Source organism: Apus apus, chromosome 2 (genome assembly GCF_020740795.1).
Source record: "Apus apus isolate bApuApu2 chromosome 2, bApuApu2.pri.cur, whole genome shotgun sequence".
In the NCBI taxonomy this organism is placed as follows: Eukaryota; Metazoa; Chordata; class Aves; order Apodiformes; family Apodidae; genus Apus; species Apus apus.
Window position 1 is genome coordinate 65,704,636 of NC_067283.1, and position 20,684 is coordinate 65,725,319.

Genomic DNA, 20,684 nt, shown 5'->3' on the forward strand with positions numbered 1-20,684 from the left:
AACAAATAAACATCAGCAGCACTGGCCATGTGTATCCATATGTCTTAGTTGCACGTTATCAGGCTTGCATAGATTTCTGCAACTTGTGGAAAGCAAAAAAGTATACTTTTAACATTTATCTATCTATCTTTTAGCACCAAGGAAATGCCATATGGTGTGTTTGTACCCATCATTCCAAAGTTAAAATAATGGGAATATTACAGACTAAAGTTTCTTTCTCAGTGAGAAAAAACCCACTCCAGTTACTTAAGAGGTTTTTTAACATAAAGACTTTTAGGTACACATTTTTATAGGCATCCTATCACAAGTTGTTGTTCATTATTTTTCTCTTTTTTGCATATCTATTTTTTGCAATGATACTTTCAACTTTACTGGAAACAGACCTGAAAATAATTGAAGGCTGCCTGTTCTGTGCCACTTGAATAGTATTTTCCACTGCAGAGAGTGACGGTTCCAGGCACTAGGCTTTTTATATCTCTATCTCGGGGCGGGGGGGGGAATCCTATTGTAAAGCCACATTGGTTAGCCATTTTGAAAAAGCTGGTTATCACCAGCTTACCCAGGGGAAGGAAAGAAGCAGGGGTCCTCCCCCACGCACCCCAGAAGCTTATTAATGTGATGTCATCTGGGCTCTGGTTGTATTTATAGCCTAGAGCCACAGAGTCACTGTGGAATCCAAACAGGAAAGCTAATCATTAGTGTATCAGAATGCACAGAGCAGAGAAAAGCAAATGAAGATGACAGCATATCTATAAATGCAAGAGAAAAGAGAGTAATTCTGTCATTCAGCTGTCTAGACTGTTTGCTTTATAATGTAAAGCTGTGAATGAGCCAGCGAGTTGCGATTATGGCATAGTAGCTTTGTAGACATTCAGAGACAGCCGTGTGGAGACTGAGGGGATTTACTGAGTTCCTGTCATGTTGGGATGTCATACATGGTGCTTTTAAAAAAAAACAACAAAACAAAAATGAGGGAGGGGAAAATGCCCTGGAAAAATAAATTAGCTCAGCTCTTACAGCTCACAAACTAGTGAATAAGGAATTCAAACAAAAAGAAAGCTCCTATATGTACAATAATCCTTAAATGTTATTGTGCTCAGCAAAGAGAGAAATGTATATTGTACAAAAAGCAGTATTTTTCCCCTCTATAAAAATGTTCAAGCCCTAGCATTCATTTAGCTCTTAACTCCTGCTAAGAGTCTCTAGCAAACGTTATTTAACAGTTAAGTGTGTTGAAGTTGCTTTTGCAGAGTTTTGCTTCTTGTTAATAATGTTGATATTTTTTCATTTGGAATGGGTTGCAAGTGCACAGCCTTTATTATCTGTATATGTGAAAATAGGAGCTGAGAAGGTAATTCCAGCTGGCATACCAATCTAGCATCAACTGCAATAAATTACTTCACAGAGAGCATGTTCTGTTACTTTTTATGGTCATGTTCTATATTTGTATGTGCAGTGGAAGAGATCACATGACAAAGCCACCGGTTGATATTCTTGTTTGTGTATGTCCCAGCTAATGGCTGCTGGATACAGGCTCATTCAGCAAGATGGGATTCTTCAGTTCATCCCCTTATTAGAAATTATTTTCTGACACCAAACTTCAAATATTAAAGAAAAAAATGTCTATTATAAACTGTTTGCTATGTATGACATAGTACTGTGAAGATGAAGAAGGGAAAATAAATTAGAATATTGCTATATTCTATGAGAAGTTGTTTAAAAAGGTATTCTGAGACCATACATTTACATGTTCCTTGAGCAAGGCGAAAGATAGATTTTAACATAAACCTCCACAAAACATTACGAAATAGTTTGGATCTCTATTTTCTCTTCCCCATAGTCAAAGCGAAATATAATTGTGACTGAAACATTATTATTATTATTTGTGGTTATTGGTGGTCCTGAGCAAGTTTAACTACTTAACCATTTTAAAAAAAACATATGATCATAAATACTAATGTACAAGGTTACTGCTTAAAGTCACTGCACTGAATTCCTTGTGAATGGTAACTGACTGCCTTCTCTTTCTGAGTTGTTTCACTTCAGTTAGAGAGTTCCGACAGTTTTAAGAGTTGCTTTGAGGGCATGAACGATCTATTGATCCCATACTGGGAATTAGTTAACGAGATACATTTTTCTGTGAATCAGTATAAACATATCTATGATGAGCGTATTCGTGGTGAGAAGTACTACAAACAGATTTCAGTGACAGATGCTGTTCAGACTAGAAATGATTACGTAATTTCCCATTTTATAAAATGCTGAGTTCATATGACTGCCAGAGCTCATGGATTTCATTACTAACATTGTCAGATAAACATTCCAATTAAATACCTAGCTTAAATATCCAGATTCTACACACAGGTGGAAGGAGAGGGGTAGAAGAAAGTGAGAGTTTAAGGAGAGCTTTCCCTTTTTTTTCCTAGAAAAGGAAGGAAAAAACCCTGAAACCCAGGAAGCTCTATTTGAAGTTAGAGCCATGAGAATAAATCCTGAGGTTTTAACTTTTTAGTCAAGCAAAAAATCTGTTGTAGGAGTAGCATAGTTGTGGCAATTTCTTTGAATATAGCAATCAAAGATGAACATCTACAGTTCCCTACTTTCTCTCAGTGTAGCATTGCTGATTTTTTAATCTCTTCTATTTTTAAAGTACTTTAATAACAGGACTCTTGGGACTTATTCTGCATCCTAGAAGGATTTGTTTTCTTACTAACTTGACCGGCTTATGTGTTTCCATTTCCCACTTCTCTTCCTCATACTTACCAGGATCACCCTTACTTGTTTTCCAAAAATATGAGAAGCAGGATACTCTTCACCTCATTAATTTACTACTTACTTATGTGAAGAAGCTTGAGCCAAGTTTTGCTGCCATTCTACTGAGCTTGTTGACTGCTGCAAACCTGCACCTCTGTATCTAGAAATAGCCTAAGGAAGAATTTGGTTCAGTCCTTTTAAGGTCCTCAGGTCCCAAACTTTCAGAAAGTGCCAAGAGTGACATGGACAGAGCCTGAGAGTCCTGAGCTCCAAAAGGAACCCCTTCCCCCTCCTGTTCTCTGAAATCTTGCCAAACTGTTGACATATTTCTCTTATCAGCAAGCCTACAACTGCACGCAACGTATGGTCACAGCCGCAGTAGAGGGACCAAGTGACAAGTTTTCAGTCACTAGCCTGCTGCCTTACAGTGTTCACAGGCTCATTTTTTTTATAATTGTTGCAAAATCTTACTCAGTTTCAGGTCCAGATAGCCCTCTGACACCTGTTATCTCATAATTTTGTCTCAAGGGTGCTCAACTGCATTTGACTACATTTAACTAGCCTCAGGCTCATTCAATTTTCTGATCATAGAATCAGAGAATCATTTATGTTGGAAAAGACCCTCAAGATCATGGAGTTCACCCATAATTTAACACTGCCAAGTCTGTCACTGAACTATGTCCCTAAGTGCCATGTCTACACTAATCCCTCCAGGGACGATGACTCAGCCACTTCCCTGGGCAGCCTGTTCTAATGCTTGATAACACTTTTAGTGAAAAAATTCTTCCTAATATCAAATCTAAACTTCGCCTGGCACAACCTGAGGCCATTTCCTCGTGTTCTATCACTTGTAACCTGGGAAAAGAGACCAACACCCACCTTGCTACAACCTCCTTTCAGGTATTTGTAGAGAGCAGTAATGTCTCCCCTAAGCCTTCCTTTCTCCAGACTAAAGTTCACTCAGCTGCTCCTTATAAGACTTGTTCTCCAGACCCTTCACTGACTTTGTTGCTCTTTTTTGGACATGCTCCAGCACATCTATGTCTTTCTTGTAGTTAACTTCTGTAGGTATCCTTGTACCATCTCTCTTTCCTCACTTGTGGTTGCCATAACTCCCAGGTCAATAGCCCCTGCAGTGAAAAGGTGGATGCATTTGAGATTCAGGTCTGCCCAAGGGGCAGTGCACTCAGCTGTAAGAACACCCAGAGACAGCTAGGGTTTTGGGGAATACAGAAGGCATGATCAGTGCTGTGTCTCCCAGCCTATACAAAAGAGAAACAGAGCCAGAGATGCACTTTATCCCACACCTCTAGAGTGGCTCACATCAACACCATGAGGCACAGACTCTACAGCAGTTCACGTTCTGTGCAAGAACCAGGCTCTAGTAAGCAAAGGCTCCTTGCACTTGTATACTTCATTACATCTATACTTGGTCTCTCTAACAGTTGGTTGTTGCATCACCCTGTAAGAAAGACATTATGGAAGATAATACACTGTATCTTGTCTTGACTCCTCACCTGACATACCTGCTAAACAATTCTGTGGATCCTACAAACTCTTTCTGGAATTCTGCTGTGTCCTAAAATAATGGCTTAAAATTACCAGGCTAGTTTTCAGTCCCTGTAGCAATGTTTATGTTGACTCTGCGCCATATGAGGTCCTACTAAGCTCTGCTATGGGACACTCCCTTTCCCATTAAGTATCATACTTTTTATTTCTGCTAAACACAAATCCAAACAGGTGCACTCCTTTCTCTGTGCTACACAATTGTTTCCCAAGATTTCTGGACTGTGCACAATCTTCTTAAAGGGAAATCTTTGGGGATACAGCTGACTGAAAAGCAGGGCTTTTTGGGTCACATGTTATTTAATTTTTCTCTGATTTTACTTTGGTCTAAATCAGACCACAACCAATGTTTGAGTTCCAAAAGTTATGCAGACTCCAGGATTTCTTACTGAACTTGGCAGTCTTACAGTTTGTCTCTGGGGAGATCTCAGGTGAAACACATGAATGTCCAAGGCTAGAAGCCTGCATCATCTAACATACCTCTCCTGGGACATATCCTATGTGAAACGTAACTAGCCTTAGCAAAGGCTTGTCAGATCTCAGATGTTGTGAACAAAACAATTGTGGCTCAACAGAACACCATTTTCTGACAGAATGTTGCTACCTGGAATGCCCTGGGCCCCACTAACATGGTCTATGATCACAGCAGCAGAGATCGAGGAGTAGTAAATCCAAAGGCTGCAAACAATTCACTTGCATAATTGTTCTTGTTTATTATGTGTGGGATGTTGCCTGTGTGCCTAAAACAGGAGGGCCCTTCCTTGTTGAATGTAGAGCTGTAGTGGACAGGAAAACAATGTATATTGTGCTCGAGTCTATTTAAAAGCCAGCCAGGGTCCTGGCCAAATGCAGTGAGAGTGATTTCACACTGCTGTAAACTGATGCATGCCATTTGCATCAGGCTCTGGACTTCTCCACTGGTTAGAAGCTATTTGTCTGTCACGTTCCTTTCCATCAGCCCTCCCTCAGAGCTTACATTTCAAACAAACCCACAAGTGACCAAGCTAGTGATCTGTCATGCGACGTTATGGTTTGGTCTTCCCTTTTTTTCCCCACAAAATCGCTACATCTAATATTGGCTGTTAGATTGAGAATTTATGTGCTATCTAAGAGGAACAAAAGCCAAATACCAATTAAGTCACTTTGGAAGCACACAAATGTGTCTAAGCTTCTGTGCTGATGAAGCTGACCAGACATTTCTGCAGATTTGTCTCTCTGTGTCATAGCCCTGCTGTTGCACAGCAGTGAGTTAAAGTGGCAAAATCTGTACTACTGGCAAACCAATCAAACACTTGTTACACCACTATGTTGAAGATTTACAGCCTAAGATATAGAGACCAGAATAAATTAGTGTGTCTCTGTAGTTAGCTAGGAGGAGACCTTTGAACTCTGAATATATCAGAATACTAGAGGGACCTGGAAATGCTTGCAGAGGAAGCCTTGGCTTAAGGTGCAGTAGGCTATACTGCAATTTTAAGAGTACAACTGTGGTACCAAATGTGTAACATTTTCAGCAAGGAGAGATGGAGATAGGCAGTTCTGAAAGAACAGTTTGGCAGCTACCAAAAAAAAATTGTAATATTTCACCATGGAAGTAATAATGAAAAGAAAAAAAAAAAAAAAAAAAAGGAATCCAGATGGAGCACTGGGAAGCTCAAAGTTACCAACCACCTTAGATTCACCTCTGGGAAAAAAAAAAAAAAAAGTCTGTATACTTAAAGAAAGATGTTATTCCTCAGCCTAATCTGAACACTGATTCCATTCAGATCATTGGTACACAGCTACAACAAAAAAAGACAGATCCTTCATAAACCACATACATACAAAAAAAAGGAGTAACTTAAACCTAAAGTCTTCTTTACCGATTGTCCTTTACAAAATACAAAGTATGGGAAATTACAGTTAATTAAAAACTATTTTAGTTCTAGAATCATAGCCAGTCATAGCAGAAATGCATCTCACCGTAATCACCAAAGCTACCAGTGTCTCGTTCCTATAGACACAGGATGGGATTCTGCTCATCTTTAAGTGCAAAAGTAGGCATGCTGTGTAAAGTGTCTATCTAGGTTTTCTTTAGAGTAAATAGCAGCACCTCTAGAGTGCAGTCATCACATCTATTAATGTCTTCTAATATATAGTCTTCTAACATCTATTAATAGGCAGAAAGAATTCTTCAGGGACATCTCTCTTTTCATTTACAATAGAGGGAATCAAGTCTAAGCTGAGAGCAGATGCTTACTTTTTAAATTGTTAGCACTGAGTGTGGCAGATGCTATCCATGACATCTTTTCATCCCTTGAAAGGATGAAATGTGGGATGAGACTGTACTTGGCTGTTTGCAGAGATAATGGCTGTGTTGACTTTAGTGTTTTAGTTCACAGTGGGACTATATTTTTCCTTCAGATCAGCCCCATTTACTAGGCTGTGATTCACACAATAGAGAAGTCTTAGGGTGAACAAAATGGTTATCTTTCTGATGAAGATAAATGGAAGATGCACTCCCAGACAGCATCTAAACTGTGAATTACAGCTGGTCCAAAATTGTGCCCCCCCTCCGCCAAACACGTACAGTGTGAATGCCAGGTCCTCAGCACCAACTGTTTTGCTCTACAGAACCGTTCTTACCAGGCTACACTGCTTGCCAACATTACAAAGGCAGCTGATTCAAATCAATTCTGTGTTTCAAACTTGCCCATGAAAAGTACAATGTAAATAAGATGAAGATTTTGAACTGACATTCTCCTGAATTAAATCCATGTGCCCAGTCTTGTTAAGCCCTTCTTGAGAGGGTATTACAAAAATGTGAAGAAGAAAGTCCATTTGGTGGGGTCTGTTGGAACACTGGAGTGCCAAGCCTTTCTGTGAGGCTAGGCTGAGGCTCTTCAGTCTCTGAAGCCAAAGCCTAAGGCAGTTCTTGTTGCATGCTGTAACTTTTTTGGAGTGTTTTGGCTAATCACTTCAGTAGTCTTACTACTCTTGATTTTCTAATAGAATGATAGAATCATAGAATGCCAGATTGGAAGGGATCATCTGGTCCAACTTTTCCAGGTACTACTATAGTTTACATGAGATGGCTCAGCACCCTGTCAAGCTGAGACTTAAAACTGCCCAATGTGGGGGAATCTACCACTTCCCTTGGGAGACTATTCCAATGTTTGACTGTCCTCATGGGGGAAAATTTTACCTCTTGTGTCCAATCGGAATCTCCCCAGGAGCAACTTGTGCCCATTACCCCCTGTCTTTTCATGTGCCTCCTTGTAGAAGTATAAGATATGGATCAAAGATGGCTGGTTGTTTAGATACTAAGACCATCTGGGTTTAATAATTATTTTAAAAGGACAAGGGCATATGGGGAATTATTTTTGATATTTCTAAGTTGTGCCACTGTTGCATTTTTAAACATTTCAGCAAAACTGATATTATAATAGGAATGGTGTTTATACAAAGACTCTTAAATTTCTGTTAAACAACTGTGCTGTGTCTTAAATGACAAGAAATTTTATCTAGCACATGCCAAAGGCATGCTGAAGATTTTTCCAACAGCTCTGATTCATCTCCATGAATTAATTTTTTCTTAGAGATATGGTGTAGACAATCATTTTATTAACAACCAGCTGTTTTAATATTCATTGCAATAAAGAGATTATTCTTCTAGAACCCTCAGCACAACTGTTTCTGCATTGTAGAGCCAAACAAGACTGATTACTGCCAGAATTAATGAGCCTTTCTGTACCCGTATGGCATATACACTATAATTCATCTGCGGTTTAATCACTAACTAAAAATTCAGAACTGACTGCGGCGAGACAGGGCTCATTTAAGTGATTCCCTGCAGGCCTATATTCCATTGTGTCCAACCTTTACAAATAAAGTAGGATCACAAGAAGCTTCCACAAACACACACATGCACGTTTGTCCAGCCAGCCAGTAGGCGTTGTGGGACAGGACAAGCACACAGGGAAGGGAATGCAGGTGGTCCTGCTGTCCCAGCATCTCTCACATGAGACAGGTCTGAGCCCTTTGTGGCTCTTCCTGGTGTCACTACAGTGCCAAGGGAATGATCACCTCAAACAACTTTCCCTAGCAATTTATGTTGCCCCTTTAAAACTCCCACAGAGCACTTCTGTGAAATAAATCCACTACATTTTTATAAACAGTTGATTCACAGGTTAAGTCTGTATTCTACAGGTTAGAAATTCTGTCTGTAGCAATGATAGAAAACCCTCACAGAAGTGGTTGGGAGTTTTTATTAGTAGGATTAGATGGTCCTATGGTACAATTCCAGAAAATGTTTGACCCTAATTTTGCCTTCTTATCCGTACATATTAAAGTGTCCTACAAAATTAAAGAGCTATATTAGCATAATTTCATATACAGGAAGTTGAAGGACAGAAAGGTAACACAGCTTTCCTGAAACCTGATGATAATTTGATGGGAGAGCTGCAAAGAGAACACCCATTTATGGACTCCCAACTTGTATGCCCTATCCACAGAAATGTGCTGCCTCCCAGTGCTGCCTAGATATACCAGACATCTGTGAAGCTGTATTTTTAGCCTAATATTCTCTTTTGCTGGAACTGGGCCATAAAGATTCACAGTAAGCTAAGGACTGTAAATATCCCTTAGACTTTATGGGAGGAAAACTGGCATAATATCAAAGCAGAACAAGCACTTTCTTAAATTTCACTTTTGTTAACTACTATCATACTTGAAAGATTTCCCTGCAATGTAAGAAAGAACCAACCAGCTGCAGCATGTTGTAAACAAGCAAAAATTAGAAAGAAAAATTCCTGCAGATTTTATCATGTTATGGCAACAAAATCAGGTTTTAAGTACTACAAATCATGGAGGTTTCAGGGCTTTTTCAGCTTTAATAACTTATGCTGGTCATTAAGCCATCAACAAGAAATCTTTTCATCTCCCAGTAATTCTGTAAATATTTGTTTTCTCCCAATGCACTTTGTTGAAGGAGGAGACCAAATATCCCCATGCATTTCAGATGCATAGGCCTTTACATTACCACTAAAATTACATTACCACTGAGATATTAAGTCTGCATAGTTGGATCAAAATTCTTTTTACAAGGCCGAACTTTTGTAATATTTTTGTCATATTTTTGAGAGTGTCTTTTGGCCTGTGTTGATCCATAGCAAATATGCTTATTTTAAGATGACATAAAATTCTGTGAAGCTGAGGTCTTGGCAGAAGGGTGAAAAGAATTACATGGCAGATGACAGAGAACAAGTAGCACATATGTACACATCATCTTGTGTGTGTCGTGACAGCATCAGTCCTCAAGAATATGAGAATGAGTTGTCTCCAACAAGTACTTAACTCCATTAAACAAGTAGTCCTGAGAAAAGGTGAGAAAAAACACAGAGTTCTGTTACAGCCTGAGTGATTCAGAGTGAGGTGCCAGGCAAAATCAAAAAGGTGCACTCTCTTTGGTGGGACATAGTATGGGCTCTGCAGGCCTGCTTTTGCAATAACAAATGTGACTGCTTTATAGAAACATTTTTATGGCTGCAAAGTACAGCAGTTGTTTTGCTTGTAAACTAAGGACTCCTTCTTGTCCCTCAGTGTGCTGTTTCTTAGTGGAAGAATTTTTGCCAGTAAGTTAGTGCTGTAAATCAGTTTTTCTGAGACACTGGGCCAGTATGATTAGTATTCACTTTGCATGGGAAAGAGCTTGGATAGCTTCTGCATTCATTCTGCTTTTCACTCCAGATACTGTCCCTTCTGCTCAACAGTCATTCCCCTGGATACCATTGGTTTCTGATTAACACAGGAGAATTTCCCCAAACCATGGCTTGCAGGCAGTGTTTCCCATGAAATCTTCCCACATTACTTGCAGCCAAAGGAAATGAAAACATTACAACTTAACAATAGGGAAAGTTGAAATTGATATTGCCTTCAGTCTATGACTTTCACAGTCTTGTTGCCAGGTGATAAGAGGCTACTAACCTAACAAGTACTTGGTGTTTCTTATAGAAAGAACAACTTGGTTAATAACTTGGAAAACTCAAGCCAGTGTAAAGAGTCTCAAAAAGTCCCAGAGATTATCAGATGAAAAGTACAAGCATTCTCCTAACTCTGAGCTGCGAGGTCCCAGTGGGTCTTAACCTGAGCAGCACATAAAAAGTGTTGAGAAGTGTTTTTGCTGCAATACGTTAACACTAATATCTGCACATTTTGCCACTGCAACCAGAGGAGGGTAATTAAATGAAATTAATGTAGAAAATATGATGAGCATTCTTTCTAACTGTTAAATCAACGGGCAGGGAGGACAATGTTAAACCACAGGGTGTTTTTGGACCACCCATTGTAACAGCGACATCATATTTTACTTTATTTTATTTTATTTTATTTTGTTTTATTTTATTTTAATTTTTTTCAGAATGAGGTGGCAATGCTTCTCAAGCCAATATCAGAGAAGATTCAGGAAATCCAGAACTTCAGAGAAAGGAACAGAGGAAGTGAAATGTTCAACCACCTCTCAGCCGTCAGTGAGAGCATACCAGCCCTTGGGTGGATAGCAGTGGTGGGTGACACACAGGATGGATGGTTGGGAGGGCTGGTCAGTGTGCTTCTGGATGGTGTGGCCCAGAATAGTTTCAAATCTTGCAAAGCTCTGCAGTCTTATCTGCATTATTCTTCTGCCTACTACACCTAGGAAGGTGTTTTGTAATATACCTAATGCATCAGGGAAAGTATCTGACTAATGTTTTACTTCCTTTCCCTTTCTGTTGTTTCCTGCTACCATGGGGTGATGGTCCTAGTCTCCTAAACCAGGCCCTTATGTCAAGGAGATGAATGATGCTGCTACCTTCTATACTAACAGGGTATTAAAGGACTACAAGCACAGGTATGTTGCCAAGCCCCAGTATCTACTAGCCAGAGAACAGAGCATTAAACATACCAGTAGGGTTCACAGTGCCATCACAGAAAGCATTTTGTAAACTAAAAAAGCATTTGATAACATCTGCTTTGCAGTAGTGTATTTTCCTCTCCTCATCTTTGACCTGCAGCATGTTGCAGAGAGAATGGCAGCAGCACCAGCAGAGCTGGTCTTCGCTCTCCGCAAATTATAGGATTATGTTTTATTTTCCAGCATTCCAGCATCAGAGGCTTATATGCAAATGCAAATTTAAATATCAGCATGTGGCTGGCTAGCTGCTGCACATCCTTGCACTCATACTGTTGCTGTTCTTGCTCTTCGCTGGAAAATGTGCATTTAGGTTGTAGATATATACAACTGAGCATCTAATTCTGTAGCTCCCAATTTTATTTTTTTTTTTCTGTACCACTGTGTTATTCTTAAAGAGCTCAAGGAATTCACAGAGAGGTTCTATGAATGAGATCTATGAGCTGACAAGAGAAAGAGAAAAAATACAGGTCCCTCCTATGTCCTCTTAAAAAGTCATGTATAAATCCTGTTGGTTTGGTACTTTGAGAAGCCAGATTTTGACTTTTGATTTTTACATCCCCATGAAGAACAGTATTTATTATTGAGTTTTTTCTATTAAGTGAGGAAAAAGTTATATATAAGAGAACCTTTTGTATATCTTTCTATTTATTGTATATGTATAAATATATATTAAATGCTATATCTAATATCTCATTACATATATTTTGTACTATTCCTGAAGCCTTAGTTTACCTACTGAAGGCAATATCTACTGGGGTAACTGAAGATTTTTACAATATGTCATTAGTTCTTGTTCTGGAGAAGAAGATGTATCACAGAAGGATATAAACAGGGTACATTATTTAGGTATTTAATTCTTCCCCTAATAAGAAATTATTTTCCTGGTTTTCACTGAATCAGATCACAGTATCTTCCACAGTAGTGGAAGGCTCTCCCTTGACTTCAGCAGGCTTTGAGTTAAACCTGTTGATCCAGATCCACAGAAGTATTAAGCACCCAACTCCAAAGGAAATAAATGGGAGGTAGACACCCAAATCCTTGTAAGCATCCATACCCATCACTAGTCAGTAATAATTATTCATAACCAAGGACTCCATTTTACAAGCAGTTTCTCTCTCTCTACATATTTCTTGTTTTCACTTACTGTCCCACTGGAAGACTTAGCCTTCCAAATAATGATTCCAGAGCCAGCTTGTGACTTGTACTTGAAAAATTCTTCATGTATAAATATTTTAGTCTGATTACTATAACATGACCCAGTATTACCCTGGCTACATTTGAACTTGGAATCTAGAATATCTTACAGAACCCACGGATATTTAATTTTCTAAAATTCAGCAGCATGAAACTGAGTCTCGGTAGCTGCTGCACAGCTCCATATTCTTTCAGTACTTCTCCAGTTGACTTTAAGCCTGAACAGGATGATGACACACCCTTCCAGTAGGAAACACTCTGTGCTAGGGGCATCCTTTGCCCTTCTGTGTCCTCTGGAAGGATCTCAAAGCTTTCCAGTGTAGTAGACCTCAGTATTTTCAGTACTGGGCTGGCTGGCTTCCATCTAACTGATTTATCCATAGCTTTAAGGCAGACATTGGGATTTACCTGTTTTAAGCAAGAGCAGCTATGCTTTCTGGTTTTAAGTACATTCACACATGTAAATAGTGTCTCTGTTTTTATAGTGACACACGCCATGTTGATTGGGTGAAGTCATATCTGAACATCTGGTCTGAGCTTCAAGCTTATATCAAAGAGCATCACACCACAGGTCTCACCTGGAGTAAAACTGTAAGTACTCTTTCCTTCCTTGTGAAGAACCATAAAATGCCAGTAACTAATTTGACTTTTAATGCAGATCATTAGCTCAGTAAAAAAAATATCTAGGTCAGGAACAGAATTCATGATCCATGGACTTCCCAACCAAGCCAATAGAATTTTGAAAGACAGGTGGAGAAGATGTGTCAGGCCACCGTGGTACAGGTTTGGAGGAAGAGGGAAGGATTATTTGGGATTATTATAGCCATTAACTCCCAGTTGCAGATGGTGATGAGGGGCAGACACAATTCTCCAAGCCTGCTAAATCAGAAGGCAGGAACAAAAACAAACACAAAATCTTTGAAAGACATGTCAGACTAAAGGAAAGTTGGGGGAACATAACAGGGAAAAGAGAAGAATGGTGGAAAGAATCTGAGCTAAGGGAGATACTTAATAAGAGGAAAACAAAACACAAGGGATACATACCAATTTATTACTTCATAGATAGCTATCTTTATAAACTGTTACTGTTTACATATGGAAATAATTTCTGAAATACATATATGGAGGGAAAGATTAAATACTACTGTGTGCCTATTTATGCTTTCTCTTTATATGTGTATAAGCATTTTCTGTAAGTCACATCTAGGATACGTAGAAAAATGATGGCAATGAATATTGTTCTGTACAAGAGGTATAAATATGAAGAAATAATTTTCTGTTGGGTATAAATGTAAGAGTTTATGTTCACTGTCTACATTGATGCAATGTTCTAGATTATTCTAATAATGTGCTCATGTTTATTATTAGGTTAGGAGAATTGCTGAAATATATTAAAAATATAATCAACCAGCTCTTCACTGTTATCATCTCCTAAACTTACTGGTGCACTCACATACTTGCACATGCAGTCTTTTACACCAAGTTGGTAATTTTTTATGTATAGGCAGGCAATTTTATTTATTTTTTTTTTTTAATTGAATGACTAGGCCATCAGATAATTTAATTCCCAGACTGAACTATTGTAAGAACTCAAAAACAGAGGGAAGTAAAGTGCACCTTTTGGATGAAATGTATTTTAACATGGAATAAGGGTTGGAACACCTCTCTCCTATGAGAAAAGGCTGAGAAAGTGAGGGTTGTTCAGCCAAGAGAAGAGAAAGCATTGGGGAGACCATGTTGCTCCCTTTCAAAGAGGGCCTATAAGAAAGATGGAGAAACACTTTACCAGGGCCTGTAGTGGCAGGACAAGGTGCAGCAGTTATAAACTAAAAGAAAGAAGATTGAGACTGAATATAAGGAAGAAATTTTTAATGATGAGGGTGGCAAGACACGGACACGGGTTGCCCAGGGAAGTTGTGGGTGGCCCCTCCCTGGAAGTGTTCAAGGCCAGGTTGGATGGGGCTTTGACTAACCTGGTCTAGTGGGAGATGTCCCTGCCCATGCAGGGGGGTTGGAACGAGGTGATCTTTAAGGTCCCCTGCAACCCAAACCATTCTATGATTCTATGGTGCCTGGAAATGTTCCTTTATCTGCCTCTGTATGGAGGTGATAACCATGTAATATAATCTATGTCACTTGTACTCAGCAACAGACTATGCAGCTTTCTCTTCACACCCTTCATTAGACATTGTACAAGACCTTACTGTACTCAGCTATTCAAATGCAAGTCAAAACACAGGAGAGAACATGATCTGTGTGTACTTCTTAGTTGGAAGCAATGGAAAATATTCAAACATGATAAATTAGAATACTGGAATTATCTGCTACTTCATAGTTTTCTGTAATAAAAATGTAAAATATTAAACATGATTCTTTTCCTTAATTTAGTACAAAATTTCACACTTGCTACATCCTACTCTGTTATAACCAGTGAATGTGAGAATAGCTAATGGTTTTTAAATTATTATTAGATAAGGAAAATAAATTGTACTACTCCCTTAGCAGAATTAGTCTGAGAATCTGGGACAAATTTGGCTTTGTTAATATAGAAAAAGAATAATCTTCACCTTTAATGGAACTTTATGAGTATGGAAATTGTGTTAGAAGATGAAGATTTGTTACAGCTATTTGATCAAACAGGAGAAACTCTCTAGGTGTGACTTGTTTATTCAGATTAAGCATAGTTTCCTGCCAGCAGTGCTCATTCCATCATGAGTGAGGAGCCCATTACTGCATCTGAAGTATTGATTTCACTCACTTTGGATAGCACTCAGATCTGAAAGTTATCTTGGAAGTATGTCTCATTTAAATTACCATTCATGTAATGTGTGTCAGAAAGATTAAATTACAAACACATTTTTACGAATGTATAATTTTCATAAGTTTTACTTCATGTAAGGAAATAAGAACCCAGTAAGTTAGCAGGTTGTGTAAATAGCTTGTTACTTACACGTTGTTTAAATATTTCTGTGAAGCTTGGTAATGAATACATTCAAGAAAGCAATGAGTTACTCAAGTGATAATTTTATTTTTTTTAATACATTTTAAGGTGAGAATGAAAGTCACTTGATTCATGCTGTATGAAGTTAAGCAAAAAGGTCTGCAGAATCAGGGCCCAGACAAACATATGATAGATATAAAAGCTGTAGATATAATTCAGCCACAGTTGTTAATGTGTTAACTGTACACAGCAGCTTCCACTTACATGCATTAAAGGAAAAAAGGAAAAAAGGAAAAAGCAGCATTTTGGCTAGGCACTAAGAAATTGGCACATTTATGAAAGGGACATGTTGAAATGCTATTTTGTTATAGAAACATAGAATCATTGAGGTTGGAGTCCAACCATAATCCAACTACCATAACCACTAAACTGTATCCTGAAGCACCACATCTAAATGGTTCTTGAACACCTCCAGGGATGGCGTCTCCACCACCTCCCTGGGCAGCCCGTTCCAATGCCTCACCACTCTTTCAGTAAAGAAAGCTTTCCTGATACACAACCTAAAGCTCCCCTGGGGCAACTTAAACCTTAGAGGGAGAGGGAAAGAGAGAAAGTTCTTGGCCTGTTTATCTACATATTTAAAAGTACATTATGCCGATAAGTTACCCTTCGTATCTGCAGAAGTCAACAAAGCAATGCTTGAAGATTTATATCAAAAGCCATTAAGTAATATATTTGGGTATTTCTGAAGAGTCAGGGAGAACATTAACTACTGCTTTTCTCAGAGCTGTATTCTCATAGCTATTCTTGGGTTTCAAAAAAGGAGGGGGCAGGTTTTTTAGTTGGCCCCTGTACCTGCAGGTACTGCATACTGTGGTGTCCACATATCTGGTCACTCTGCATGGCAGTATCACAAAGCTGTGCCATTTCCAGTCCCCCTGGACCTTTCCATCAAGCTGCACTGGACAGCTGCAGCCAACCTTGGAAAAGATCACTACTGGATACAGTAAAGTGTTCCTGGCTCTGGCAGTAAGCACACAGGCAGACATTTTAGATGAAAGAGAGAGAAATATCTAAATAAGTTACAAGACAGACAGAAAAATGAGTGCAAGAGGTTGAAATAATGGCTAAGCAGTCAGCTCCCACAATAACAGTTACCACTATCAGCTTTATAATAAATTTGAGAAAAAAAGTAAATGCTTACAGATTTTTTGATCTAACGCAGTTCTCTTCTCTCCCCTTATTCACTTTGGCTCTGGTTCTGCCAAGATGCATGACAGTATTTTATGCCTTGAGGGCATCCTATTGAAATGCATGGGGCTGTGTGAGGAGAGAGCCAAAAAATCAGCTGAGTTGAGGACCTTGAGACCATTGTGTATCTTAGCCTGTTTTGCTATCCCTGTTTGACTGGTGGTACAAAACTGGGTCCTGAATAAATCACAGACATTTCAAGACATGATAAATAGAGATAGGATATTGGTTGGTTCCATGCTTACAGAAGAAAACTACATATTTGGAGAATGTATGTTTGTGAGCAGGTTTGTCCCACAGAGTACAGTTTTCCACTCTGTATTTCCACCATGATATGGAATTTTCATTTTCATTAATTGATTGTGCATATGTCTGGCAAAATATGCTTGTCAGTGAAAGTCAGATGGATCTACAGTATTTCCTTAAATGTGTAATTTTGTAGTTATATTTTTTTTATGTCAAGTGTGAGCCTCCTTCTGTCACATATACCCTGTGGTGAGTAGCAGTTCTTTGTACTCACTAGATCTCAATTTAGCCGTCTTGACAAAGGGAACAACAGTAATTACCAACCTAATGGAGATTTGCAAGTTTTCATGTGCTACTGGATATGACATTCTCGGCTGTCAATGAGTCTTATGCAAAAGCTGTTACTACAGTGAAATGTTTTAAATGCCCAGTGTAGCATTTTACCCATCCAGCAACTGTCATTTTTGCTTGCTACAGCTTTCTGACTGTAACATAAAATCTACAGCTGTAGCAGTAACCTGTGTATTTTTTCAGTTCTTACTGATAAACAGTGAGCGCCCTTTTTTCTTTTTCTTCCACCTAAATAAGGGATTCTATTGAAGCATGGATCTTTCTTCATTCTCTAGTTTTGTTCTGGTTTTTTGTAGCGATACAAAGAAAGGAACAGCTGTAATAAAAGCTCACAAGAACGCCTCATAAGAGTTTGTTTGCTACAAGGACTGCATGAGTAAGCTGGGGGAAGTGAAACTTCTGCTCCTGTTTCTGCAGGTTAACTTTGCAGCAAGAAAATAACCAGTAATAATGAAAGATTGCTGTCATTTCCCAAATGTTCAGTAAGTGTTAAGAAAAGAATCTTGCTCAAGGATGATTGTCTTGAATGTTTCTCTCAGTTGCAGGTGGATCTGTAGTTAAGTTTTTGTTCTTTGTATACTGTAGATGAATATGTACACTTAGGACAAATTTGACAGCAGGATTATTTACAAACAGGAAATATTTACAAACTAGCATTGAATTACATTACAGTGTTTAGTTTTAATACTGAATTTTACTCATTAGATAGTACTCTAAAAATGTGCAGCTGAAATTCTCCAGCTTTTAGGCTGAGAAAAAGCATTGTAATTCCTCCATTAGCCTGATTGAGGATAATTACCCTAGTCTCAGCACAGACTTTGGCCATTTCAGTCTTGTCTGAAATAACCACCTGCAGCCATTTTTTTATAAAATGGCCCTGCCTCTCTCCTGTACTGTCAAAACATTTTCCTGTAATATCTCTTCATATTGAGGTGAACAAGCTCCAAAAGACCAACTTCTGCAGGCAAGAGCCTCCTATTATCTTTCCAGTATCTCTTGGGTGCCTTGTTTAGTTTGACCCACTTATCAAGCAGCCATCATCTGAGCCACTTCACTAAAGCTCAGGTTCAAAACTGTAGTGCCAAATTCCAGCCAGGGCCACAAATGCAATCCCAGAGGCCTCATTCAGATATAAGTATAGTTAGCATAGATACACTGATCTAAACGCTTGTATCTTGGATAAACTGTAGGTATTTTCAGAGTGATTAATCTTTCTCAGTCATAGCCTTTCCTCTTCTTTTCTGCCCCCTTCCATTTCTTTCTCTTCCCTTCCTTTTCCCTATATCCTTATAGGGGTTTTTTTGTTGAAAAATTTGCATCCTTCCATCTCAACTGTTTCTTTCTCAGAGAACAGGCAATGTTCAGGTTTTGGTACACTGTCAGCTTAAAACTTGCCATGATGACAAGTCCACAATAGTTGCCTCATTGGTGGAGACTGCCTTAATTACATACACGTCCCTTTGAAAGAAAGTAGTTTTACTTCCTTATTCCAACAATGGTTGACAATATTTGTCATTACTGGGCATCAGTGATGTCCTTTTAATGTTGGTGACCAAACACCGTTTAGACATATTAAGGGAGAACCCATGAGAGGCTTGCTTGACAGCAGCTATCAAGTGCAACCTAGACTGTAACATAATGCAGTCTAGTTCTAGTGGAAAAGGGAAAGCAAAAAAAATTGAAACTATGTAAAATGGAGAGAAAAGGAAAAGGCACTTCTGTTAAAACGTTACTATATCTCTAAAAGGATTGGTCATCTTTATAACTGAATGTTTATGTAAGTAAAAGATGGTTTAATATGTTTGTGGGAGCATGTTACTTGTTGACAATTACATTAGCATATAGTTCTCAAATGATTTAGAAAATCTTGGCTGTGTAAAACATTTCTGGTAGGATAACTGTGAAGATGGGAGCACCATTTAAAATCCTGAACAGGTGATAAATGGCAGAAGTATATTAAAAAGGGCTTCAAAGTTTGAAAACTCAGCAGATAAATAATTCTGCTGAGGTCAGGTAACAAGAAAAGAGGCTGGCCTGTCTTTTGGTGTTTTGTTTTTTAACTCACAAAGATTACAGGGCCTGTAAATCAGCTGTTTCATCTAGTAAATTGTGGATCTTAAGGCAGCATAACCCCTTGCAGACAGGTGGCCTAAATACAGCAGATAATAGAACTGCTGTGCTAAGCTAGTTTTACACAAAAAACACCTTAACAAGAGCTCTGTGTCCCTGAGTCACAGTCCACCTGTTCCCAGAGGTTGATACATGATATTTGGAACTTCATGATTCTTGTCTTTGGCTGTGCATATGTATGGAAAGAACAATACAGAATGCTGATATCATTTTGGGTCTGAAACTAGGATTACTATAAAGGAGGAGGGGGAGAAAACAAAGACATCTTTTTTTTGTTTTGTTGGGGTTTTTTTAGAATATAGTCCCCATTAGGATTCATAGGGTTTTTTGCTGCCATGAAAAGAAGGCTTTTCAATAAACTAAGGGATTTTATGGCTCTGTCTAAGGCACCTGTTCCCTCAGACACAAATAGATACTTACCTCTTAATATTAACAACTAATAAAATAGGTAATATATTATACATATCCACATGTAATATATTTAAATGCATTATATAGGTGTTTATATTCTGTTTGTCCTGAATAAATTGACCACTGCAGCTACAAGGAATTTATGTCCATTCAAATGCTCTGCAGCTGGTTGCCACCATAAGAACTTTGTTCCCCTCAGTTTCCGTGCAGCACTGGATCAATCTAAAGCAGGATAAACACAGAGGAACATCACACATGTTTGTACAGGGTCTGGCACATAAGCCCCTCAGATCCCCAGAGGTATGAGCCTCTGACTAGGGCTCTTTGCTGCTACAAAGCTACAAATATAGTAACAGTGACAAGGAAGGCTCACCCAGGGAATTGTTCGGCAAGAATGGCTCAGGAAATAGTAACATCTGTGAGAAGACATAAAAAGAAATTCTTACTGTCTCTCAGTAGCTGGGTTTAACCTAAAGAGTGAAGAGTGAAGCTGCATCTGGCCCCCCAAATTACTGACAGTGTGGCATCCAGAGCACTTGTGTTATGCATGAACAGCATTTTATTTTTCTAACAAGACTAGCTGTTGCCCTGTGCTACAGGGGAAGCCTTTAGGAGAAATGTTCTGTAACAAGGCCCAGTTTCTCAGAAGCAAAGGCCTCATCTCTACTGTAATTTCAAGGGAATTAAATTATATTGAACATAGATTAATTTTAACCAGCCAGCTGCCTCAACATAAACAGTAATTCCTTTCTTCCAGTGAGCCAGCTAGATAGCCAGCAAAGAGAAAAAGAAGAGTACCTCACCCTTCTGCCAGTCCTACTAGATAAAGGTAGAAGCACAACATACTTTGAGGCTGCACTGCAATCCTGCAAACCCTTGCCCAGTGAAAATGCACATTTAGCAGACCCAACT

General features: G+C 38.8%; 1 protein-coding gene across 4 annotated transcripts in view; it reads left to right on the top strand.

The window, feature by feature from the left end:
* Positions 1–20,684, top strand: part of CAP2 (cyclase associated actin cytoskeleton regulatory protein 2) — a 70,443-nt gene that overhangs the window by 36,528 nt on the left and 13,231 nt on the right. For all 4 annotated transcript variants that reach the window (XM_051611495.1, XM_051611492.1, XM_051611493.1 and 1 more), the window contains 3 exons: positions 10,718–10,861; positions 11,100–11,185; positions 12,928–13,033. In XM_051611495.1, the coding sequence (XP_051467455.1) occupies positions 10,718–10,861; positions 11,100–11,185; positions 12,928–13,033 (336 nt within the window). The remainder of the gene's footprint in view (positions 1–10,717; positions 10,862–11,099; positions 11,186–12,927; positions 13,034–20,684) is intronic.